Genomic DNA, 26710 nt, shown 5'->3' on the forward strand with positions numbered 1-26710 from the left:
CATTTTTAAAAAAATAGTTCCACATAAAAACTTGCATACAAATGTCTGAGGGGGAATAAATACTAATAATTAAGAACTGTAGGGGAAACCCAAAGGTTCACCGATTGGTATGTAGATAAGCCAAACGGGGTATCATCCATCCGATAAAAGGAGTCAAGTACCCACACGTGCACAAGTGCAAAGAGATCTTGAGAACACCGATAAATTGAAGAAATTGATGACAGGTTCCATACTGTAGGAGCCCATTCATACGAAACGCCCAGAAAAGACCAACACACAGAGACGGAGAGTAGATTAGCAGGCTGGGGGTGGGGGTGGGGGTGGGGGAAGAGTTCAGGAAAATGGGAAGGATTTTCCCTGCTGATGGGAACAAGGTTTCTCAGGGGAAGCAGATGACAGCACTCCAAAGGTGACTAGAACGATAGACACACAACTCTGCGTGTACTAGTAACTACTAAATCGTACACTTTGGGTAAATTTTGGGATTTGTGAATCATAGCTCAATAAAACTATTTTCTTTTTTAAACTAGCACTTAACAAGAAGGAAGGAAAGACAAGCCAGTTTTCATTTCAGGGAATGATAAAGTATAAATTGTCAGTAGCACTAAATCCTGACCCCTGAGCACACTACACTTTGTGTGACAATTTGGGAAGTACACACCAAGCCCATCCCCTGATCAAAGCAGGTTATTTGTAGGGAAAAGCACTCGTGTGGCGGTTATTTAAGCCACAAGGCAGCAGTTTCGTGGCATGCTACGTTTATTTCAAAGAAAGACTGATGTAGTTATCTGTCCATGGTTTTCACCAAAATGAATACAGCAACCCTGTGGTGGGAAATAACGAACAGATTTTTTTTTTGTTATTTGGTTTTTGTTTCGTTGCCAATGATGGAATTCACCATTTGGGGCACAAAATACAGTTGTGGAAAAGCTTTATCTGCCACCATCGAGTCTCAAAGTCTCTCCACACTAAAATACCTCTCTGATGAGGTCAGGGAAGATGAGGATTGTTTGATGGTTGCTTAATGAAAGGTGCTGACCGCTACAAGAGGTAGTCAGGTGAACCGTTTTTTCAAATTTAAAAAAACAAATTATTTTCAGAGAGAGTGCACACGCACGAGCATGTGCAAGTGGGGGAGGGGCAGAGAGAGAGGGAGACACAGGACCCGAAGCAGGCTCCAGGCTCCCAGCTGTCAGCGCAGAGCCCGACACGGGGCTGGAACCCACGAACCGTGAGATCATGACCTGAGCCAAAATCAAGAGTCAGACACTTAACGAATGAGCCACCCAGTCGCCCCAAACCATTATTTTCAAGTGATCAATACAACACATTATAAAATTGTGCATGGATAAGAGAGATGTTCAAAGCCAAAGGCAAACCAACGGATTTTAGAAACACCTGGTTTGGGTAAGTCAGAGGAGCCTATGACTCTTGATCTTGGGGTCATGAATTCGAGCCCTACGTTGGGTGTAGAGATTACTTAAATAAAACTTTACGATAAATGTAACGTAACAGAGTATGAAAAGTACCACTTCCAACTGCTGGGCCAACTGACCTTGCAGAAACTACCACTGCTCGGGTCTGGGGGTGTGATACCAAAGGATAAAAATCATCTACAAAGTTCCTCCCTTTTCCAACTACGTTTTTGTCTGAGACTGATTCTCTTCATATATGTCAACCAAAATTATGTATTGCAGGAGATTGCACACAGAAACAGACATTAGAATTTAACTGTCTTCAACGTTCCTGGGGTGGCTCAGTTAAGCTTCCAACTTCGGCTCAGGTCACGATCTCACACCTTGTGAGTTCGAGCTCTGTGTTGGGCTCTGTGCTGACAGCTTGGAGCCTGGAGCCTGCTTGGGATTCTGCGTCTCCCTTTCTCTCTGCCCCTCCCCTGCTCACGCTCTGTCTTTCAAAAATAAAGATATTTAAAAAAATCTAGCCGTCTTCTATGCCTCATATATATATATTTATATATAAGTTCCCTCAGTTTTCATTTTAATATGGTAAATATCGATTTTTAATAACCTGTTTTAATATCATTTTTGATTATTTACCATATGAAAAATGTATCAGTAAATACAATCCTTTTGGGGTTCCTGAGTCAAAAGGGGTCTTCCAATAAAAAAATCCTGACATCGCTAGGGTAAAGCATCTCTTCCTTGATTAGCTACATCATCGTTTCCAGAATGTGACGGAGCGGATACTTACATGTCAATACCTACAAGCCCCCACAAGGCTCAGGCCCTGAGAGGAAGCCACCTAAATCTGAATCCACGAAATCACCTGCTAAACTCTTTGACCTTGAGCTAGTACCTGTCCAGGTCTTAGTTTCCCCACTGACTACCTCACAGGATTGCTCTGAGGAATCAGCGAGGAACTATTAATCTAGAAAAAGGCTAATGGGCCACGAGATGTGTGCACTGGCCAGCCGGTGGCTTGTCAGTGAGGGTCACCACACTCCAGACATGTGGCAGGACACCAGTGCTCACAGTTTCCCTGCTGCTCCTTTCCAAATGAGCCACGGGGCAAGGTCAGTTGCTAAACTGAGATTTCAAGGAAATTCCTTAAGAGTGGCACTGTGGTTATTAGCCAGCAAGAACTTCCTGAAATCCAGGGGGAAAACCAGATCCTTCCATCAGCACCAGCTCTGCCCGACAGGGAACGCAACAGCTGTGGCTCTATTCTGAGGCTGAGGACGAGTTTCAGCCCCAGCCAGCAAGGAACTGACACCTTGGGAAAACTGCTAAGGAAGCCGAGGGGTCCCGGGACTACAGACTGGAAAGCCGGTGCCATTAACATCACAGATCAGACTGGGGCTCTGTGAACCGCAGCACCACGTTCCCTTAACAGACTGTTTTGATCAGAGCATCGAAAAAAGAGAAAGTTTTCAAAAATACAAAAATTAAAACTGGAATAAAATTGACTTTGAATTGCAAACAAAGAGATCGCTTTCAAATGAACCCACTTTCTGTAACAGCTTGCTATCTTTCAGCAGCAGTATACCCAAATGGCAAACACAGCCAAAAAGTCAAATCATGTGTTAAATGGGAAGAAAGGGGGAAGGGGCGGGGCGGGGAGGGTGGGGGGGACGATGGAGCCAGAGACAAGGTATATTTTGTCCTCAACAGCTCATTAATTTTAAGTGTCGTGGGAACCTGCCAGTTTTACCCCTCCAAGTAATTATCTTTTGTCTTAATTTGTAAGATTCTCGAGAAGGGGAAAGGCAAAAAATATTCACTCTCACAGGGAAAGACTAAAACCCTGTGAACATAAGAGACAGAAAGAGAGGCGGATAGAGGACTATGCGCGCTCTCCCCAATTAAAAGGAATAATTGAACTCGTTTCTTCAAGGAGGGGGAAAAAAGCATTCATCACAGGGAACTGTATTAGGAAATTGTATTGTGCTCAGATACAAATAGCTTTACATTAATGAACAGAGACAAATCTATTGATTTGTATACACACACTCTGAAAGTTAAATGGCCTATAGACAAGTGTTTTCACACCACGGCAGGCAAAATCTTTACAGCCAAAGGCTGATATTTTGATTTAGGGTCACTTCGTGCCTGAGAAGACAAGATGTGCTCCCAATGAGGGGTGAAAAAGAAAACTGGGCAGGGCAAGTTACATTAGCAACATCGTTCTGGTAATCCCACAAAGGTGGAAAGCTAGGCTTTCCAAGGAGGAACTTCTTCCATTTCTAGCTCCAGGGACCGCGCCCCATGAAAGCTATTAGCACCGATCGCAAGGAGGCTGGGGGGTGGGGAGGTCCATAAGGCAGTCCATGAAAAGCCCACCATAAGGTCTCTAAAAAGCTCACCACATGCACGGCTCCTCGTAGGGATGTGCATAGCTTGGTGTTGATTTTTAGCTCCCAGATCACCAGACACATCTGTGCCTCAATTCTCTAAACTATATAGCCAGCTGCCTCCTCTTATCTGCCCTCCAGGAATCGTTGGAGTATTTACAATAAAGTATATACAATGCTCGGTGTTCTTCAGAGGAAGGAGTTCTGCAAAAAGTAGAAGGCTGATCTTTTTTTCCAAGCTCCTGCTGCAATGCCGACGCACGAGACGCACATTTTAAAGCAGTGAGTGATCCCCTTGAACAGAGCGGACGGGGCCAGCACATCCTGTGGCCTGTCTCCGTGACACCCCCATCTTGCTAATTATTGGTGCTAAGAAAGGCACCTCATCAGAACACAAGGACAGAATCCTGATTTTTTTTTTTTTTTTAATGAGGCGACTTGGCGTCTGCCTAAGTTACAGGACACCCTGAGATGACTCAGTGTCTGACCCGAGCTAATGGGGTTCTGAAGCCTTCACCTCCTTGAAAGAGAAATGTGAACATGAGATGTTACAGGAAGCCGGGCCGAAACGGCTGGTCGGCCGGCAGAGGCACAAAGACCAGAAGGAAAGAACGATCACGATCAAGAAAGAACGATTACATAAAATAAGACGTGTCCCCTGTCCCACCCCCAAAACGAATCGAAGGGACAAAAAGAGAACCACTGTAAATAGAGAGGAACGTGTGATGGAAAGGAAAAGAGAAGCATGCCAAGTTTCTGATCGGGAGCCAGATATTTAAATGTAAGCCTCGTGTCATTACAAGGCGTCCCGACTTGGGGAAGACAGACTCCATCAATTGGCTGGCATTAAATCCTTGTTACTGTACAAAAACTGTGCCTGCTCCCTGGAGCCAGTTCAACTTTGAGTCACTATTGTCTGAAAACAATGGAATGTCTGCCAACCTTGTGCCAACAGTTCAAAAGGATTTTAATGCAGCCTGTGCGAGAGCTGTAACCCGGTTTGCCCTGGGCAGAAACTGCTCCGCTCACGTAGCTGTAGCACTCACGTGTTCGACTAGGGAAGGCAGAGAGGACGTGTTCCGGTCAGCACAGGTCCTGTTGTAACCCCACGGCACCGCTCACTCACACCAGGAGCCAGCGCCCGGCCGCAACACGAGGGAGGAAAGCATTGGCGGCCTGTGTGCACCCGACCATCAGCATCACAAGCCGGGCTCTTCTGGTTAACGCAGTGTTGGCAAAACCCCTCTGGAATGGACACCCTGAAATCCTACCCCTTTGGTTATAGGAAAGAAACGCATTAAAAAGGATTTTTAAGGCACATTACATTTTCTACGTACGACCTTCTAGAACTTAAGTCACAGGCTATTTTTCTGCAATCAGAATTTGGTCGTGACCGTCCCAGGATCGAAAAATGTGAACACATGATGGGCAATGATGTCCCATAACGGAGTTGGACGGATCTGCCATTTAAACACATTTCTTGCAGATGATCCTAGTAACTTCTGATACTGAAGTTTAAAAGGGCGTATGACCTTTATGAGAATATAAAGGTCAGGGCAAGGAAAAGACCATGAATCAGGATGAATGGTTTTTGTCATTGAAAAATGGTTTCTTGGGGCGCCTGGGTGGCGCAGTCGGTTAAGCGTCCGACTTCAACCAGGTCACGATCTCGCGGTCCGTGAGTTCGAGCCCCGCGTCGGGCTCTGGGCTGATGGCTCAGAGCCTGGAGCCTGTTTCCGATTCTGTGTCTCCCTCTCTCTCTGCCCCTCGCCCGTTCATGCTCTGTCTCTCTCTGTCCCAAAAATAAATAAACGTTGAAAAAAAAAAATTAAAAAAAAAAAAAGAAAAATGGTTTCTTGGCCCACCTGGCCCCCAAAGGAGCCGAGGACAGGAGGAGACTGAGCCTGAGGGTGACCAACCCCCACCCCCCACCCCGCCACCGGTGCCCACATCAGTGGGCTCTAAGCTTTGTGCATTCTCCAATGTGCCAGAACAGGCTTGGGGAGGGATATCTGGGCAAGTGGCCTTTTGGGACAGCAGGCAGTGGGCTGAGAGGGATTTCATGCTTTACCACTCTCAAGAAAGGAGACAAAGATCACAGAACTATGGGTTATACTCAAAAGAGATGTGCATTAACTCTTGAAGAACAAAATGAATGCAGTATTTTGCAGTCTGGGGATTAAAAAAAAAAACAAAAAACAAAGAAAAACCCTACACAGAGGTGGATGGATTCTAACAGGCCGACCACATCTGAAGTATAGGATAAGCTATCTGGTCCAACGTTGGATCCGAACAAGGAATCTCATTCACAGCACATTTGGAGAAGAACACCTTGAAAATGTGCACAAGAATGCGAGTGGAAGGCACCCCCTCCAGATAACACAATCGACTATACAAGTTGGAGAACTGGTAATTTTCAGAATAAAAATGCTAATACTAAAAAGCTAAATATAGGAGCAGCTGCACTGCAGGAAGGATTGCTTTCAAGGTTCCCCAAATACATATCGGGGATCTGCTCCTGTATCACAAACACCTCCACCCAGCCTCCAGCCAGGAAATGAAGGACTCAAAACATTCTATATGCGCATCGTACAGTCTCGGAACGAATGGCACATATTCCCGACTGAAGATTCCCCTGAAGACAGGCCTGATGAAATCAGCTGAAAACAGTAAATACGGAGCAGTGTGCAAAGAGCTCAACAATTCAATTTGTAATGTGTATGACATGAACACATCCCAGCCCATTCTGGACAAAAGAACAGATTCAAGATTCTGAAAATCTAGTGCAATGTATTAATTGTGAAATGTCACAGTTCTTCTAAAGAATCATGGGGTGGGACACCAGTAACAGGATGGTGGCCAGCCTCTGCTTTTTGAGGACCCACCAAGCACTGGGCACTGTACTAAGTGCTACTGTCACTCATTCAGATTTCGGTTTATGCTTAGGAAGTCAGAATTCACATAATGTGTGATCCGCACATTAGAAGCACGGAGTGCCGCACATTGAGAGTTGTGCAACCCCTTACACCACAATGCGAGTTTAAAATGTTTTCATCACCCCAAAATGACACGCCATTGTCCACCAGCAGCCACTTGCCTTCCTCCCCTCGCCAACCCTAACCCCAATCGAAAAAGCCACATATCCCTGTCGGCTGTATACAAATGGAGAAAGTGAGGCTCCCGGACTTTAAGTAACTGGCCCAATGACAGCTAACGAGGAAGGCATCGGAGCCAGAACATTCTCCCCGTCTGCTGTCGCTGAGATCTGGATAAGCCCCTCACCCCGGATCAGAGCAGCTCTACGATTACCAGCAAGAGGCATCCCCACGCTAAAGCAGGGACAGTGGGCCGGTGCCGCTGCTAAGTGTCCACGTAGGTCCCTAAGGTCCCGCATGGACCAGCGTAACCCAGGCTTAAGGAAAACGAGAAGAGAACGGACACAGGCTGATTACGCTGACGGACAAGGCACGCCCCCCAACCTTCTACCACACTTGACACTGCTCGACCTGGGAAGGTCAAGCACACCACATGCTGACAGCACTGAACAGTCTCCTCTCAGACACACCTCACTGGGTGCCAGGGTTTTGAAACATGCTACCTTTCTGGGATTCTCATCATTACAAGGTTGTTCTGGGCTCGAGATCTTTTCAATCACGTGCATGGTAGCAATGGTAACAGCCAATGTAACACTTTCTAGCAGACACACACACACACACACACACACACACACACACTCACTCAGCTATCGTAAAAATCTTTGAAAAAGCACTCCTATTATCTCTTCTTTAAATGTGGCCTTTAGGAAAATTTCCTTATCTTCTTTGGAGATAAGGAAGAGGGGTGCCTGGGTGGCTCAGCCAGTTAAGCATTCAACTCTTGATTTCTGCTTAGGTCATGATCTCATGGTTCATGGGATCAAGCCCCACTTTTGGGCTCTGTGTTCAAAGTGTGGAGCCTGCTTGGGATTCTCGCTCTTTGCCCCTACCCCCCGGCTCATACTCGCTCACTATCAAGACAAACATTTAAGAGCAGAAAATAAAATAAAACCTAAGGGAGGGGGAAAAAAAAACAAAAAACAAAGGCTGCAAGCCATAAATGAGAAGAGCCAGTATGGTGCTCGCAAACCACTAGGTCAAGCATCTCCAAATGCAGAAGTCGAGGACGGGAAGAAATAGAAACTTCTGACTCAACGTTACGTGTACTACGCCTCTTTAAAAACACGCTCCTACCGAAATCTTTTAAGAACTTACCAAACTCAACACCCAAAAAACAAATAATCCAGTGAAGAAATGGACAGAAGACATGAATAGACACTTTTCCAAAGAAGACATCCAGATGGCCAACCGACACATGAAAAGATGCTCAATGTCACTTATCATCAGGGAAATACAAATCAAAACCACACTGAGATATGACCTCACACCTGTCAGAGTGGCTAAAATGAACAATTTGGGAAACAGGGGCTTGCATGGATGTGGAGAAAAGGGAACCTCCTTCACTGTTGGTGGGAATGCAAACTGGTGCAGCCACTCTGGAAAACAGTGTGGAGGCTCCTCAAAAAATTAAAAATACAACTACCCTATGATCCAGCAATTGCACTACTAGGAATTTATCCAGGTTACAGGAGCGCTGATTCATAGGGGCACAGCACATGTGTTTATACCAGCGTCTCTAACAACAGCCCAATTATGGAAAGAGCCCAAATGCCCATCACAACTGATGAATGGATAAAGAAGATGTGGTTTATATATACAATGGAATACTACTTGGCAATGAGAAAGAATGAAACCCTGCCATATGCAACAACGTGGACGGAACTGGAAGGTATTATGCTAAGTGAAGTAAGTCAGAGAAAGACAGGTATCTATGAGAAACTTGAGAAACTTAACGGAAAACCATGGGGGAAGGGAGGGGAAAAAACAGTTTCAAACAGAGAGGGAGGCAAACCATGAGAGACTCAGATACAGAGAACAAACAGAGGGTGATGGGGGAGGTGGGGGGAGACGGGAAAATGGGTGATGGGCACTGAGGAGGGCACATGTTGGGATGAGCACTGGGTGTTGTACATGACCGATGAATCATGGGAATCTACCCACAGAACCAAGAGCACATGGTATACACTGTATGTTAGGTAGCTTGACAATAAATTATATTACACACACACACGCACACACACAAATACACTCCTAGGGGTGCCTGGGTGGCTCAGTTGGTTAAGGGTCTGACTTCGGCTCAGGGCATGACCTCAAGGTCCATGAGTTCAAGCCCCATGTCGGGCTCTGTGCTGACAGCTGGGAGCCTGGAGCCTACTTTGGATTCTGTGTCTCCCTCTCTCTCTGCTTCTCCCCACCCCCCGCCGCTCATGCTCTGTTTTTCTCTCTCTCAGAAATAAAACGTTAAAAAATTTAAAAGAATAACAAAACAATAAAACCACACTCCTAGCCCACAGTCCAACTTTTGGGGAAACTCACGATGGCAGGGCAGGGCAGGGCAGGGTGGGGATTGGAGCTGCCAGAGGTGAAAAAAAGGTGAAGAGGACACCCCACAAAGAAAAAAGCATCTGTTGGCTGGAGAGCATCTCCTTGCTGCACGTGGCCACAGGCAGACCCCAGCCCTGCCTGCACGCCCCTGCCCCCCACTGCCCAGCACGGAGAGGGTGGCACGCACCTCCAAGGCAGAAACGTGGTAAACTCATCCAAATGACTGCTTTTTGGCCCTGGCACAACGTGCCCCTGGTGTGCATCCAAAAGCAATTAAATCATTCCAGCTGTGAGTCCAATGACATGTTGTTTAAAAAGTCTTCCGAGAAATGTCCCTCTTCAGAAAGAGGGGCACAAAGAGAAACAGTGCCATTCATCCCATGTTTCCTAAGGGCAAGAAAGCAGGTGAAAAGCCACTGTACATGGCTGCCGTGAGCAGTGACCTTCCCCCAAGGTCCCCTCTGCACAGGAGAAGGAACGCCTCACCACAGCGACAACACTGAGGAAAGCCAAGGCCAAAGTCATTCCAAACAGATGTATTCATGCCCCCAGTCCACCATGCTTATCCCACTGGAAAAAAAATAACCAGTTATGAGAACTTTCCACAAACTAAGCCATTTCAAGTATCAACTCGTAACATAAATATCCCCAGAGCAGTGTTTTGATGCTGGGGTTTTGTTTCCAAATCGGGATTACCTAAGGGCTCTATTGTTAGGATCATCTGAGGTTCTGTATACGAAAGACTATTCTGGAAACTCTGAAGAGCTGGTGGATGAGAAGCTGCCGAGGGCATTGTTATTGTAACCCTTGAGTGGTAACCCGAGGCTGAAAATGCACGTGATGCTGCCCATGTCATTTCAGATTATGTATTTTAATAAACAAATGCATTTCCGCGAGGATGCTCAGCGCATTAGAAGGGAGAACGTTATAGTGCGGGATCACGTCAGCAAAACTACACGTCTGCCCGGTGACAGCAGGCTCTCGCAGGAGACCGCTGGGGTCTGGGCTCCGCGCCCACAGGGGATGAGCGTGGTCACAGGCAGGCCCAATCCGACACTGATGGCAGGGTCGCGGGGCAAGTCAGGGGGTGCACGCACTCTCCCTGGGCACCGCCTTCCGTGGGTCTCCACCACCGAGCCACATGCCTGCTCGCTACAGAACCCCTGATGCTTCACTGGGCAGGGAGATGGGAGGGTCCAGGCTTTGGGGAGAAACAAGATAAAACAGGACATCATTCACAGTCCGGCTTCTGGTTTCGTCAAACTAACACAGACCAAGCAAAACTCTTTGCCTGGACACATGGCCCAGTGAGGAATTTTTGGTCAAAGCTTCTCCAAAAATCAAGTGTTCACGTTCCCCGTTTTGTTCTCTGTGCGTTTATTTCCCCACATTTCAGTGATGGGGACCCTCCTGGGAGAGATGCTGTTGGACTTCTGGACACATCGCAACATCTCCAGGGCACAAAGCGGGAGACACACACACCACACTGTAACAACAGAAACACCCTGTCGTGGAGAAGTATGAAAAAGCAACTCACTGTCCACTTTCTTGCGTGAATATAATCAACAAGTCTGAGAACCAGCTCGACTACATGATAATTATGCCCTCATCCAAGCCCGAATTTTAGTGAGGGATCTTTCACCTGGCTAAACAGGTGATCTTGGGACAAGTCCTTCCCCGTGAGCACACAGCAATGCCCATTATCTGTTATAAAAGATCCAAATGGGAACTATTCCTATACACGAGACACAAGCAGTAATTTTGCTCTATGTTGGCATATAAGTGAATGAGTAAATGCAAGCTCGTCTACTCTACCCTGCTCATTGCATGGAAGAGGATATTAATCAGAGAAGTTAAATGCCTCGCCCAGGAACACACAGCTAATGTGTAGCTTTAAAGAGGCAGGACACAAAGTTCATGGTGACTTTTTGAGGACGATAAAGACCTGTGTAGGAACTGAATAGACAAAAAAAAAAAAGGACAAACATATTGGGCAACTTGGTATTATAGTACAATTCTAATTACCCAGAAAAGCTTGGGTAGGTTGTACAAAGCCGAATATTCCATTTTCAAAGACTACTATGTTTTACTTGTAGCACCTTTGGGTGACAAGCTTCTAGTATCAAGGACTCCTTTCTCTACTGTGGAAAATCGTGACCGCAAGAACATCTTCACATTCTCCTGCCTGGAGACTTCCTCCCAATCATCGCTAGGACTTGCTGGCTGGCGGTGGTTTGTTTGCTGATTATCTGCCTCCTTTACAGAAGAGAGGGTCCAGAACACAGAGGGTGAGGCAGCTCACCTACCAGGTTACGAGACAGAGCCCCACGTTCCTCTGAAACACTGGCTGAAACTGGCCTTCTCCAAAGAGGACTTCCCCCCCTTTTTTTCTTTTTACACCGTCGACTGTTTTGACTTCTCTTTTACCAACAAAACCATTCATCTTTCCCTGGGTCACCTGAAATTGAAGGAGCACAGCTCACCGCATGTACATTTCTGAGCTGGCTTCAACTCCATCCCTCCGATGGCCTCGCAGAGAAGCATCATCATCCTGTAAGTTTTAATTATTTGGCTGCCAAGGACATCAAAGCCACGCAGGCAACCGACAAGGGGGAACCTGAGCCGAGCTGTATACCCCAGGCAGGGGCTGGTGGCACTGGTTTTTCTGACACTGCCTACCAGACAGGAGTGGGAAGTCCACTATCACAGTGCAAACTGCCCTTCACTGAACACTGATGCTCACCCTCTCACCCCTACACAGAATCCCGTAGGGGGCCAGAGGCATTTCGAGAACCTCGACTCTTGGCTGCAACCTGCCACCTCGGGTGATGGGTCCAAGACCTCAGGTTTTCCATTACCCCTCCCACCCGGACACCTTCACAACGACGCTGTTGTAGAGTAGATGGAACCAAGAGATAACATAGGTGCACCTGTCCTAAAAATTCTGGGATTCCTGGAGCGCTGGGTGGCTCAGTCAGCTAAGTGTCTGACTCTTGTTGATCTCTGCCCGGGTCGGGGTCTCATGGTTTGTGGGATCCAGCCCCATGTCAGGAGCCTGCTCGAGGAGTTTCTCTCCTTCCTTCTCTCTCTCTCTGCCCCTCCCCAGCTGGCACTGTCTGTCTCTCTCAAAAATTAATAAATCTTAAAACTTCTTTTAGTGTTTATTTGTGTGTGTGTGTGTGTGTGAGAGAGAGAGAGAGAGAGTGCGAGTGGGGGCGGGGAGGGGGCAGAGAAAGAGGGAGGCACAGAATCCGAAGCAGGCTCCAGGCTCCGAGCTGTCAGCACGGAGCCTGACACGGTACTCAAACTCACGAACCAGAGATCTTGACCTGAGCCGAAGTGAGACACTCAACCGACGGAGCTACCCAGGCACCCCCAAAAATAATAAACTTTAAAAAATATTTAAAAAAAAAAAACCCTCTAGTATTCTTATTGTCATGTGTGGAAAACGGACCTCAACTCATACCCTCACACAAAAAAGCAGGTATGTGAGGCCACCTACCAAAAGCAATGAGAGAAATCACCCTCCAACGATGAACATGTCTGCACACGCAGTTAACAGAGAGCCTACGGACCATTTGCTTCCTCCCCACCTTCCAGATGAGGAGCCTGAGACTAAGAAATATTAAGCCGCATGCTCAAAGTGAGGCAGCCATCGGGGCACCTGGGTGGCTCAGTCGGCTGAGCATCTGACTTCGGCCCAGGTCATGACCTCACGGTTCATGGGTTCGAGCCCCGCGTCGGGCTCTGTGCTGACAGCTTGCAGCTCGGAGCCCGGAGCCTGCTTCGGATTCTGTGCCCCCCTCTCTCTCTGCCCCTGCCCTGCTTGCGCCGTGTCTGTCTCTCAAAAATAAATAGATGTAAAAAGAAAATAAACTAGTTTTACAGTGAGGCAGCCATCAACTGTGGACGGCAGAAGTGCGAGCCAGGTGGGTCAGAGTCTGAAGCCTGGGCTTCAAGCCCTGTGCTATCCTCTCCTCCGTGCGGGCATCCATACGGGTCAAAGGCTCACTGAACCCACCTGGCATACGCCAGAGGCATACTCGAGGGTGGGAACTGCAGCTAGTTCCCGGGCAGCTCTTCCCGGAGGAATGCGCCCCACAGAGCACTGCAGACGGTCTGAAGACCTACCTGGCACCTGGACTGGCACGGCCACCAAGCCATCTCCAGGTGTCAACCACCTGTCCAATGTGACCTTTCCGTTTCATTCCGACGCCACCTCGATTAAAACCTCAGGATCACGCAGAGGCTAGTGCAGTGGTCTCTCAGGGGGTCTTTTCTCCTGTTTTGCCTCTGAGCTGCGCACAATCCATCTTTCAAAATACAAGCGTGATCACAGAACACGCTTGCCAAGGAAAGTCCTTTGCGTCAGGAAGGAAGGGAAAGAGGCAGGGAGAGAAAGGACACGATGACCTCTCCATTAGACGGCTTCCTGACGCTGAAACTCGGGTTATCCTTGTCATGTGACCTTACAAAACATTTCGTACGCAGATGCCCGAAAAGCAGAAACAAATTCACAAACCGTTTCAAACATACACGAGAACCTACGGAAACATCATTTTTTTTTTTTTTTTGGGACAGAGAGAGACAGAGCATGAACAGGGGAGGGGCAGAGAGAGAGGGAGACACAGAATCGGAAACAGGCTCCAGGCTCCGAGCCATCAGCCCAGAGCCCGACGCGGGGCTCGAACTCACGGACCGCGAGATCGTGACCTGGCTGAAGCCGGACGCTTAACCGACTGCGCCACCCAGGCGCCCCCGGAAACATCATTTTTAATGGAGTCCAAACGCACACTTGAGGACCTTGGCTGCTTGTACTCAACAGCCCCTTCCTATGGAAGATGTTTGAATCTGGGTGTGAGGGAGGCTTGTCAGTCATAGAATGGGTGGCAGGCATGGGACAACAGGGGGACACACTAGAAGTGACAACAAGAGAGAAACACAAAGTGGCAGGGAGGAGGGTATACATGAACCAGATATTAAGCCTGTGTGATCGGGAAACGTGGATAGAGCCTGAAGGTCTTAGGCTGTTTCTGATGGGATTCTCCAGGGAGTTTCCCAGATCATCAGCTCCTTAGGGAAAGGTCCCTGTCCCTCGTTCATCTGGGTCATCTTCCAAAGCACTAAAATTAGCACGTTTCTCACGTGCACATAAATTACACTTATTTTATGTAGGACAGAAAAATTAACTCCAAAAAATTCCCTAAGTGTTTAATATGGCAAGATCCTGCCCTCAAGAAGGCTATGATTGTGTTTCAGTCATTTTCCCAGTGAAATGATGGCCAGACCGCCCTTCCAAATCCTCCACAAATACATTTTCAGGAATAAGCAAACACAGAATCTTTCTCCAACACTCACGGGCGTTAACATTTGCCAAAAACTCACAAACTAATTTTGCAGGAGATACTACAGGGGAGTTGATTTGGTACTTCTAATTGATTTGTTGGGTCTTCTGAACACCGCATGGTAGAATAACTTTACTGACAACGATGTTTGTTTAGAATGTAAAAAGACTTCTGAGTGCCTGGGTGGCTCAGTCAGTTAAGCATCTGACTTCAGCTCGGCTCATGATCTCGCGGTTTGTGAGTTCGAGCCCCGTGTCGGGCTCTGTGCTGAGAGCTCAGAGACTGAAAAGCCTGCCTCAGATTCGGTCTCCCCTTCTCTCTCTGCCCCTCCCCACCCCGCCCCCTCTCAAAAATAAACATTAAAACCAAAAAAAAAGAACTTAAAAGGACATGAAAGATCTCCATGCCTATGGCAACAACATTACAAACTCAGACAACACAAATTCATAATTTTCTTGGGGCCTACTAGAGAACAGATGAACTGAATTCCGAGAGGTTAAATGCACGTGGTGGAAGGGTGGCTGGTGTAGGAATGAGCACACCCCACAGACTGAACAAGGTCAGGGCTTCAGACGACAAAATGGCACCACAGGAGGGACTGATATCTGGCGGGCTCCCAAACACAAGGACAGATCACCTGGGCCTGCAGCTCTCTCCCTATCACCCCACCTCCAAGTTCAGGTGGGTACTTAGCCCCATGGGTTCTAGAACTCTACTGAAGCAAACCTTTGGAACTGCAACCAATCCTTTCCCAGCTCAAAAGCAGACATATAATCAGCGGTGCCTGGGTGGCTCAGTAGGTTAAGCATCTGACTCTTGGTTTCAGCTCAGGTCACGATCTCACAGTTTTTGAGCTCGAGCCCCATGCTGGACTCCACGCTGATAGTGCAGAACCTGCTTGGGATTCTCTCTCCCTCCCCACGCATGTCCTCCTCTCTCAAAAACAAATTTTTAAGAAAGGGACATACTCTAAAAAGACAGAGGGCTGGAGGTTGGGGGTTGATGAACTCAATCTAACTAAAGGTAGAAGCCAACCACTTCAGGAGAAATCAGAGAGGTAGCCCTTCATCTTAACTGCCCCAAAACAAAACAGGAAAAAAAAAAAAAAAAACAACACACAGAACAAAGACACTTCACTCCTTGGAAGACAAGTATATACACTGTATATTAGAGCACCCTATACACGCAATGCCTGAAATCCAACTTTCAGAAGAGAGATGTACGAACACCCACTGTGACGGGAACGGTCATGAGAAGGAGACCCACAGGAACCAGCATCAGTAGAATTAGCACAGACAGGAAATAAAGAGGCTTGCACCTTTGGTTTCTAAAGCCTCATCAAAGAAAGCACAGAAAGTGCTGGCAAGTACGGGCAGAGTCAGAGCTCCAGCACAGCCCCGCTGGTCTGGGCACTCTCCTTGTTCCCGCCTTCTCCTAGGCTTTCTCTCCAGGGAAGCCAGCAGAGTCAAGGAGGAAGACAAAGTGTGCAAGAACACACGGGCAGAAAAGACAGTAAGAGGGTCGTGGGGGTTCCCAGCTCAGGCACCCCGCACTGCACCCAACGACACACTGTCGCCAACACCCCTACCCAGGAAGAGACAGAAAATTCATCGCTACACGAAAAGAACGTGAGAGTGTTTCAACAAGCAAATCCCCAAAGGGAACACTGGAAACCCTTTTAGTTGCCACGAAATCATTTTCAATCACATGGTAACTACTTCGACCGGTAAAATCTGACATTAAAAAAAAAAAAATTCGGCCCACGTACGCGCACGTGCAAATGCAGACACACGTATCTACAGATAGATTTTCCTTGATTCCTGATCACAGTGACCATGGTCAACGCAAAAACGGTTGCCCTCTTCCCGCAGGTAAGTCGGCCGATTCCCTCAGCCCGGCCCGTTCGTGAAACTTTGCAACGTGCCACCGCATACCCACTGCCCCTTCCTGTCACCACTCTGCAGCTCATGTGGAAAAAGAATTCAAGGGAGTATAGGCTCCCCGCACGTGGAAGGTGGTAACTTGGACACTGTAAGGTGAGTCAACGAGAAGATTGTCTGGTGAACCAGCAAGTTCACACAAACTGAAAAGGAGGAGTTGGAGGCTCAACCTGTGTGGATTCACTCAACAGATCCATGTGATTTGACCGCAACGGCGTGATTTATGAGAAATACATACTTCACCATTAAGATATGTATTTGGTCCCCACTCGTGATTCCTGATTCACGGCTCCCCAAACCCCAGCATTTCCTAAGCGGTGAGTGATACAGAGGTCTGTTAAGAGAGGGGACCTTTGGGAAGCACCCAAGGACAGTGGCCAGGTGCCAGGAGAAACCAACCACGTGAGCAGTGGACTGGAACCTTCAGTCCGCACCCCCCCCCACCCCCCGACCTTGAGGAAGGTGAGAGGAGCTAGAGGTTCAATCAGCCAATGGCCAATGACCTGGTCGATCATCACTATGTAAGGATGCCTCCATAAAAACCCAAAAGGACAAAATTCTAAGAGCTTCTGGGCTGGAAGACCTAAGGAGATGCAAAGTGACTGGCGTGGAGACAGAGTGGAAGTTCCGTGCCCTTTCCCCATACCTCACCCTACACCCCTCTCCATCTGGCTGGGGATCTGTATCCTTTACCAAACTGGTGAAGGTTAAGTGTCTCCCTGAGTTCTGTGAACCACTCTAACAAATTAGTCAAACCTGAGTGGGATTTCATTGGAACCTCCAATGTGTAGCTGGTGCCCAAGGAATAGCGGGCTTGTGGGTGGCATCTGAGGTGGGTGATAAGGGGACAGCCTTCCAGGACTGAGCCCTTAACCTGTGGAGTCTCATGCAATCTCTAGATAGGTGGTGTCGGAATGGAGTTAAATTCTCAGAACCCTACTGGGGACCGAAATCTGCTAGGTGTTTGGGGAGCGAGGGAAGTACTTACCTGCCATGTTGGAACTGGGTCCAGAAACCCTGAAGACTGATGAATTCACCCACCCAGCACAGTGAGACAATGAAAAATAGTACCAAGGAATAATTCTGACAGTATCCTGAGGAAATATATTTATCATATGGACACAGAGACCAACTGATAGGAGTCTAATTTCACGTTTTGTTCGTTTTTATTTACTCCTGACTCCTACTGAACCCAAAGTAAAACTAGAAAATACCTTCCCACCCAAGAATTCAAACGAAAAGCAAATCTCCACGAGTCTCCTTTCCTGCTTCATCCTACCTCAGAAAGCTCAGCCCCTTTCTGAACGCCTCGGCCGGCAGCTCTGGGACGATAAATTTCCAGCCCGTCCTCTGGATTTTTGTCTTTTACTATCACTGCAAATTCGGCAGATAATAAAGTCCTTAACTACCCCCAAACCACCTCCCTTCCTAACTCCTGTTCTATTACCTCCAGCCTTGGTTCTCCAGACAGTAGTGAAAAGCTGCTCACCTTTGCTTCAAAAGGCCCTTGCGCGCATGTGAACCATCGTATGTTCCCAAGTCCAGCCCCTCAATGGTTATTTCCGGGCTGGGCTCCTTGGATCTCTTTAATCTTATTTCCACATCAAAAATCCTCCACTGTTTCCCACTCTCCACATTCCAACCATTCCTTCTGCCCAGCGGGGCATGTTATCAACTCCACTTGGTGATTCCCAGTCACCCTGAAGAACACCACCCCCCATACTCGGGTGGGACAGTCGCCCCACAACCCGGCAACGCACCCCAGTTCATGATCGTGCATGTCAAATTCATCTCTATACCTACACCTGTATTCCAACTCCTATACGTAGCTCTCTTCCAACTATCAAGACTTCTGACGATCACAGCTGCAGGTGGAAACCTTGTTCTTGGAAGGTTAAAATTCAGTCGCCATTTTGTATTCTGCACTGAGGTTATTAACCCCATTTCCCCGACTAAACTGTGAAGATTTTTTTTTTTTCAACGTTTATTTATTTTTGGGACAGAGAGAGACAGAGCATGAACGGGGGAGGGGCAGAGAGAGAGGGAGACACAGAATCGGAAGCAGGCTCCAGGCTCCAGGCTCTGAGCCATCAGCCCAGAGCCCGACGCGGGGCTCGAACTCCCGGACCGCGAGATCCTGACCTGGCTGAAGTCGGACGCTTAACCAACTGTGCCACCCAGGCGCCCCTAAACTGTGAAGTTCTTAAAAAGCGGGCCGCATCCTTTGCTATGTCTGCATGCCTCCTGCACTCAGTCCCCAGCAAGAGGCAGGACAAACACTCGTTATATTGACAAGGGAAAAATGCTCCACAACAGTGAAAGCCAGACACGTTCCCATTATGTCTAGGCCTGTGCCTGACCCAAGCCTCTGTATCCCCCTGGGTCCAGAGAAACAAGGGGTAGCTCAAGGCAGTCATGGAGGGGGAAAAGGGAGACCTCTTTGCTATTAATCACTCATTGATAGCACTGGTTTTCTGCCACTCCCGGGTCGGGGCTGGCGGGGGGCGGGGGCTGGCTCCCTCACAGGGTCTCTGAGTCCTGCAAGAAACAGGATGCCAAGCATACGGGTAGGAGCACAACAGGAAATGGCCACAGTACCTCCCTGCCCCATCCTCCGTGCCTCAGTCTCCTCCTCTCTCCTTTTCTACTTTTCCTGCTTACGTCCCCCAGTCCACGTCAAGTCCTCCTAAGCCTACCATCCAGCCCCTCCTCCTCCCAGTGAGAGCCCCATGGCCAACTCTCAGTCCCTTGTTACCTCTGGCCAGGTGGCTGGCCACAATTACAACCTTCGGAGCGGGTTTCCCCTTCCTCGCTCCCTTCCCTCCATGTAATCCTCACACCGGAGGCCGGTTTCATCTACTCCCGGCACAATTCCAATCACATCACTTCCTTGTTGGAAAACCACTGAACACGTTCCACAGCCCCCTCACCTAAGTAGCTTCCTCACTGACATCCACTCGTGTCCTCCTGCCACCCATGGTAGCACGAGGAGAAAAAAAAAAACTCAGTCGGGTACACAATATACGTGCGTTTACTGGATCTCACGTGCTCAGTAACAGTTCTCTTTCTACGTGACCTCCTCCGGGTAAAAAAAAAAAAAAAAAAAAAAAATCACAATTTAAGTTGATCATGGGAAGATTTTTCAGGAGTGCTGCCTATCCATCCGTTTAGACGTGACCTTGTCCTCTTCCGATCGCTATCACCTGCAGCTCTTACGAGATTTAACGTCGCCTCTACACTGCGAGAAACACCCATCGCCACATCTTATTCTGTTCACAAGATGTACGGTCACGTACTCCTCTCTCTGCAAGAGCTTGGCACCCAGAGAAGCGTCCAGGACTAGCCTGATCACCAAGCCGCTACACAACCTTCACCCGGGTCTTTCACGTCCACAGACGACCCGTCCCAGCTCTCGAAGTCGGAGCTGTGGCTTTTACCTTGTCGCTACCCCCGGAACCAAGAGCCCCACCTACCATGTCCATTGTGAACGTGCTTGTGGGTTTTTCCTTTCCTGGGGGTTGACTGGCATGAAGATGAAGCATTGTTGGTGGCTGTTTTGACGTCTTCCGTCTCATCGTCTTCCTCCTCGACGTCCTCCTCGTCCTGAGAGCTTCCGAAATAAACCATGCTGTTGGGCAGCGCAGGAGAGCCTGGTGGGTTTAAGGGAAGAGGGCTCGTGAACACAGGCCCGGGTCCTCGCCCCTTCCAGAAGGGGCACTACACATGGAGACATTTATTAAGGCAAGAACCTAAATCCTCAGGCCTGAGCAGAGAACACAAAGCTGTTCGTCTCCACCGCCACTTTTGTTTTTCAAACATCCCCCAGGAAATAAAACTCCATCTGTGCCCTTTCAAAGGATTTCAAGCAAAATCGCCCCAGTAGGGAGATGATGCCATTCACCCAACACAACAAATCAAAAGAATTTCTAGCTCATATGAATAGTTGTGAGGGGGTGGGGGTGGGGGAAGTAAAATTAAAAACACCTATTCACGATGTCAAGGAAGAGACAAAGGCTGTTCTGGGTTATGCACTTAACTTACTCAACTTAATGTGACTTTAAACAAATGAATTTCAAAGTGAAAGACAAACCAAGCGGCAGTAACAGAGAATACGACATTTCCTACATACAGTAATGGTCTTGAATTCACATGAGGGGAGTCACAGACATGGAACCCCCAAAAATCGCAATATATTTGGAAGCTACTTTGATATTACGATCAGGTTAATAGCATGTAAAATTATTAAAATAAATTCCTGCACAAGACTGACTAAAAGTGCTGGATTAAAAAAACAAAACAAAAACCTAAGAGAAAACCCCACATCCCTCACACTCCTTTTACACCTTAACCTCCTCATGCCCCCAGATGTTTTCATTTCTGCATTTATTTTTTTTTTTTAACATTTTATTTATTTTTGAGACAGGGAGAGACAGAGCATGAACAGGGGAGGGTCAGAGAGAGAGGGAGACACAGAATCTGAACCAGGCTCCAGGCTCTGAGCTGTCAGCACAGAGCCTGACGCGGGGCTCGAACTCACAGACCGCGAGATCATGACCTGAGTTGAAGTCGGCCGCTTAACCGACTGAGCCACCCAGGCGCCCCCATCTCTGCATTTAAGATCAAGCAGGAACACCAGAAAAGAAGGTTGCTAATATGAAACAGCACGATATGGTTCTTTATCAAACAATGACCATTTAAAGATGACACAACTGGGGGCGCCTGGGTGGCGCAGTCGGTTAAGCGTCCGACTTCAGCCAGGTCACGATCTCGCGGTCCGGGAGTTCGAGCCCCGCGTCGGGCTCTGGGCTGATGGCTCGGAGCCTGGAGCCTGTTTCCGATTCTGTCTCCCTCTCTCTCTGCCCCTCGCCCGTTCATGCTCGGTCTCTCTCTGTCCCAAAAATAAATAAATGTTGAAAAAAACAAATTAAAGATGACACAACTCACTGGTACATTGTTTAGGACCAGAGGCTACTTAAAAATCCAAAGAAATTCTCCCAAATTATTTCTAGCAACAACTATAATCTTTAGTATTTATTTTTCAGAGAGAGAGAGAGAACGAGAACCATGAGCAGGGGAGGGACAGAGAGAGAGGGGGACAGAGGATCTGAAGCAGACTTCGTGCTGACTGATGAGGGGGCGTGGGGCAAGCTGTGGGGGCAAAATACAGGCTGGTACCCACATCCACCCCCCCCCACCAGTGGAATATGTGTAGTATTCCTCGGACACCCCCAGCTACCCGAGAACAAAGGAAAGGGGTCTCAGGGCTTGCCATGGTATGCAGGGAAGTAAGACAAATGGAAAATTATCCCTTGCTGCCTATGGCCCACTGACAAGTCCTTGAAACCGGCAGAGTGACCTCCCTCTAGGAGCTCAGCTGCCTCGATGAGGACACTTTGCTGGGGGCAAAAGAGAACCTTAGCTTAACATTATCCCAACCTCAAGGATCCTGTAAGTCTACTTCCTTTATCACAACTGCCTTAAGATATATGCTGGCGATTATACCCCAAGCTTATGCCCCCCTCCTCCCCCAATAGGCATCGGAAGGGTCTCGTGACTGAGATTTTATTAAACAGCAATAAATGGTGTTTCCCTAGTAACAGCTAGCCCCTCAAGGTCCTGGAAACCTTGCTTCCAAAATTCTTTGGAGACTTACTCTATCCCTGACCCCCTCCCAGCCTGAGGGTATATGATGAGTTACCTGTCACGACCCCATGCAGCTCTTCCTGCCCACGGGTCCTGTCCCTGTGCTTTAATAAAGTCACCTTTTTGTACCAAAGCCATCTTCAAGAATTCGTTCCTGGAGGTCAGCTCCAGACCATCCCACTGTCACCCCAAAACTGCATCAACAGCACAGAGCCCGATGGGGGCTCAAACTCACAAACCACAAGACCATGACCTGAGCAGAAGTCAGACGCTTAACCAGCTAAGCCACCCCGGTGCCCAACAATTTTAATCTTCTTAACCATGAAGTATTTTAGGAAAGAGTTACTACCAAGCAGCCGAAGACCTATTAAGTGTGAAATTTATTTCTTCTCTTGCCCACTTTCCTGTGAATGAGCTAATGCTCCGGGATAGCAACAAAGACACAGGTAACCGATCTGCTCTCCTTCCCAGTGGAGGTCTCTAAAACCATCCCTGTCCGGCTTCTGGGCCACACGATCCAACAAGGACACAGAAGTGAATGAGCAGCATCAGGGAACAGAGGTCGCCACCCCAATACCCGCCCTGCAGAAATGCAAAGAGCACACAGCTCTCCAAGCCACCTTCCGTCTGCCGCAGTCATGACCTTTTGTGCATGTTAAAAACCCCAAAATTATGTGGGTCACAGCACTAGGTAGAAATGAAACTCCACAGGGATGTACCTGGCAGAAGAGACTTGGCTACAGGCTAACCAAAGCGATTAACCTGTTTTTTCCCCCCTCCCTTTTGATCATCTCCAATTAGAAGCAGGTTTTTGATAGAAGGAAGGTTCTTATAAACAGAAAAGTAAAGTAAGGAAAAGAAAAGGAAAAACTATCTGGCCATACTTCCCCTGGAACAATATATATCTATACTTGTTCTAAAGTGGTTTTATAATCAGTAGGAGACTGACTAGGAAAAGGGGACAGCACTTTCCCGTTTCCCACTCGGGAGGTCTGCAGTCAGGCTGTGCACACGGTGGGCGAGGTACAGTCAAACAACCAGTGCTGGTGGATCCTTGTTCCCAAGTCTAACTGCTTAGGTACTTTAAAAAACGCTGGACTAACTGTATTTCAGCACTCATGAGACAGAGATGGATGTATTTTCCCATGGGCTCTAACTCATCCTGGCACATATGTGACGTATGGGTGGATCATCTCTTCAAATTCCTTCCAGATTAAAAGACCCAGGTCTGAGTTCTTCTAACGAAGAGCCTCCCTGGGCTCCATCTTGGGACACGCGGACCAGCACAGAGAAAAACAGGCGTGTGCGGAGAGCACACGGCAACCCGAGGACGCAGCGGCCAGCCAGGGGGGCAGCAGGGGAAGGGATGTGCTGGGGGCAGAGGGTGGCAGGTGCCCCTCCAGCCTTCCCCAGCCTCCTCTCAGCAGGAAAGGCAGTGAACTCTGCAACCAAGGCTAATGGGAGGTCATCTTTAAAAACAAAAACAAAAAAAGGGAGGGATTAAGACTGAGAAAAACGGTCTATATTTCAAATAGAATCAGCTGAAATCCAGGTGCAACATATGAAAAGGAATTAACTTCCACTTTAAAAAATCCTCTACAGATTCTGTTAAGTTTATTTATTTTGGGTGTGTTTTATTATTAGTTTATTGGGGGGAGGGGAGGGGAGGAGAATCCCAAGCAGGCTCCACAATGTCAGTGCAGAGTCCGACTCAGGGCTCCAACTCATGAACCGTGAGATCATGACCTGAGCTGAAATCAAGACTCAGACACTAAACTGACTAAGGCACCCAGGCGGCCCTCTGGTATGGATTTTTAAAAGCTCCTGCCTTGGATAAGCATCATGAATCCACTATTCCATTCCTTATACTCGTGATTTTGAGAGAATGGGGTGAACATTATGTTCCAAAGAACTAACGTGGAGAGAATGGCTAAAAAGCATCCAAGTTCCGTCAATACTCCCAAAAGAAAAGCACACAGGGTAACAGCTTCCACAAAAGCAGCAAACAACCAATCTTTTGCATGCATCTGTTCTAACAGCTTCTCAGCAAACAAACCCACTGCCGTAACCTCCTAGATATTCTAGAAGAGAGTCAGAAGCTAACACAGGGACGTGTAAGATGTGAAGAACCGGGACACTCTCAGACGGAAACTCGGAACGCCACCAAGTCCGGAGGGAGGCGGCTCCACAGTCAGGTGTGGAACGAGCCAATCCGCCCTACGTTCTGGGGCACAGGGAGAAACGCAGATCTCCCTCACACTAAGAGGGGACTGTGGTTCTGGTCAGATGACTGACCCACTGGTCTGGACCCAAAGATAAAGAAAGCATCCTCCAAGAGGCAAGATGGTGATGTCCTTAAGTTTACGTCCTCGCCTTGCACCAACTCTCTCCACTGGCCGCTGCCACTCGTGGCAAACAACCCATCTCCCCCTGGGTATGGCCCTGCTGTCGTTTGGCCTGCGTTCACAAAGCCACCGCCAACCCACAACCTGTGTACCAGAAGCCACCTCGTGAACCGTGAGCTTCTGCCCCAGAAGGAACAGACCTCCAGAATTTTCCTGGGTACCCTCATAACCTTCCATTTCACAAAGTTTGCAGTCAAACCGAAGCAAGCAGAGAACGCTGCATCCAACAGAATCTGACACTCTGTCGCCATGTGGCTACCGTACATCCTCGAAGTCCCTGCTGGCATGTCCATCTGGAAAGCTAGCATTCTGATCAGGAGAAACCAGAAGCTGGGCAAAAAGCAAAAGGAGCTTTGATTCTCACAGAGACAAAACCGGTTATTAAAAAAAAAGCATCCTATTATTTTATGCTCAAGTGAAAATAATCAAGGCGATAGAGAAACACGGCTATATGCAAATACCTGGAGAACAGCTAAAGTCCATAAAAGGAAATACCAAGCGTGTCAGGAACCACAACTAGTTAAAAGGCATTCACATAGAGCACATCTATTTCTTCTTAGCCTAGATTCAAGCTCAATTATCTAATTTACCAATCAGTTTAGAGAAAGAGGAATCTCTTAAGACACAGGAAAAGATGAAAGAAAGGGAATTTTAAAACCCTAAAAGCACACAGCAGTCTGGGTTATTTATCACTAGTGGAAATTACCCCACATTCCTCAGTATAAACATGGGTGAACGGGTGTTTTACGTAATCATATTGACCCAGAGTCCACAGAAAGTGAAATCAGTATTCGAAAATAGAAGAGTACGTATGTTTTTCGTCAAAATAGTTTTCATCAAAAATAGCATGCAACTTATAGATCCTGGTACATTAGAAATAAGCTTCGCCTCGAGGCACCTGGGTGGCTCAGTGGGTTAAGCCTCCGACTTTGTCTGGCTCAGGTCATGACTTTGCAGTTCGTGGGTTCAAGCCCCCGTGGGGAGCTCTGTGCTGACAGCTCAGATCCTGGAGCCCGCTTTGGATTTTCTCTCTCTCTCTCTCTCTCTCTCTCTCTCTCTCTCTCTCTCTCTGTCGCACACGTGCGCGCACACACACAATAAACATTAAAACCAATTTTTTAAAAAAAAACAAAACCTTTAGAAATAAGATTCATCTCTAGACAATTTATGAGAGAAAATTCTTTACTCCAAGTGTCAATGAGGCAGACTCTGGAAAAGCTCCCTGTGGGTCTAGCATTCGGGAAAACAGGCATTACAGGACTGCAAACATCAGGGAGAGAGGGCCCCCGGTGGTCTCGCAGCACCAAAGAGCTTTGCCAAAGAGATCTTTCCCTTTCCACAGCAAGGCTCACCTGCTGCAAAACACCAGCAAAGACAGGAAATACAAGGGGTCTCACAGAAAGGGCTCAGCAGCCCTCAGTCTGAGCTCTGCCCTGGTGCTCCCAGGGTGGTCTCCCCAAGTCAAGGGACAAGCGCCATTCACGACCTTAATTAACAAGGCAGAGAGGCTGACTTCCCACACAGAACTACATCCTGCCTCCCCTACAAACCGTAGTTCTAAAGAGGTCATCAATGAAAGGTGAATGTTTCAAAAGACTTAAGGAACGTGTTTGGAGGGGGGGTGGTGTATTTGGGGAGGAGTAAAGAAGGAAGAGTTCTTTTCTACCCCATAGATGATCAAAGTGTATTGAGGGGATACAGTTTTCTACTAGAATTACAGGCAGATTTTCTCTTCTGATTATTCAAGTGCATTAGCAAATGTGGGAAAAAATCTGAACTTGGATCAGATAAGTGGATTCGGGAGTACAGAATGCATGTGCACTTTGCCAAAGCCGTATTTCATTACTTTTTCAGAATTAGCTGGCAATGTCTCCACAATATTTACTGAAGTGAAAACCAAATGTTTTCATCTGGACAAAAATCAAACTGTGGTATGTTACAACCACAACAGAAATCATTTTAATCCAAAAGCTTGCTTTCTCTAATTTGGGCTGTGGTTTCTATAAAATTGGATTCTTCTCCATGAATCATAATCATGTACACATAACAAGCCCTCCTTCCCATTATCTTCCCTCCCCCGACCAGT

The 26710-nt window shown here is 47.7% G+C and overlaps 1 protein-coding gene across 3 annotated transcripts in view; it reads right to left on the reverse strand.

Annotated features, from left to right (window-relative positions):
• JARID2 (jumonji and AT-rich interaction domain containing 2) overlaps window positions 1-26710 on the reverse strand; it is a 274155-nt gene that overhangs the window by 38382 nt on the left and 209063 nt on the right. For all 3 annotated transcript variants that reach the window (XM_040460517.1, XM_040460514.1, XM_040460515.1), the window contains one exon: window positions 20050-20226. In XM_040460517.1, coding sequence (XP_040316451.1) covers window positions 20050-20226 — 177 coding nt within the window. The remainder of the gene's footprint in view (window positions 1-20049; window positions 20227-26710) is intronic.

The sequence above is a fragment of the Herpailurus yagouaroundi genome, unplaced genomic scaffold (assembly GCF_014898765.1).
Source record: "Herpailurus yagouaroundi ecotype Mexico unplaced genomic scaffold, PumYag 250, whole genome shotgun sequence".
Classification (NCBI taxonomy): domain Eukaryota; kingdom Metazoa; phylum Chordata; class Mammalia; order Carnivora; family Felidae; genus Herpailurus; species Herpailurus yagouaroundi.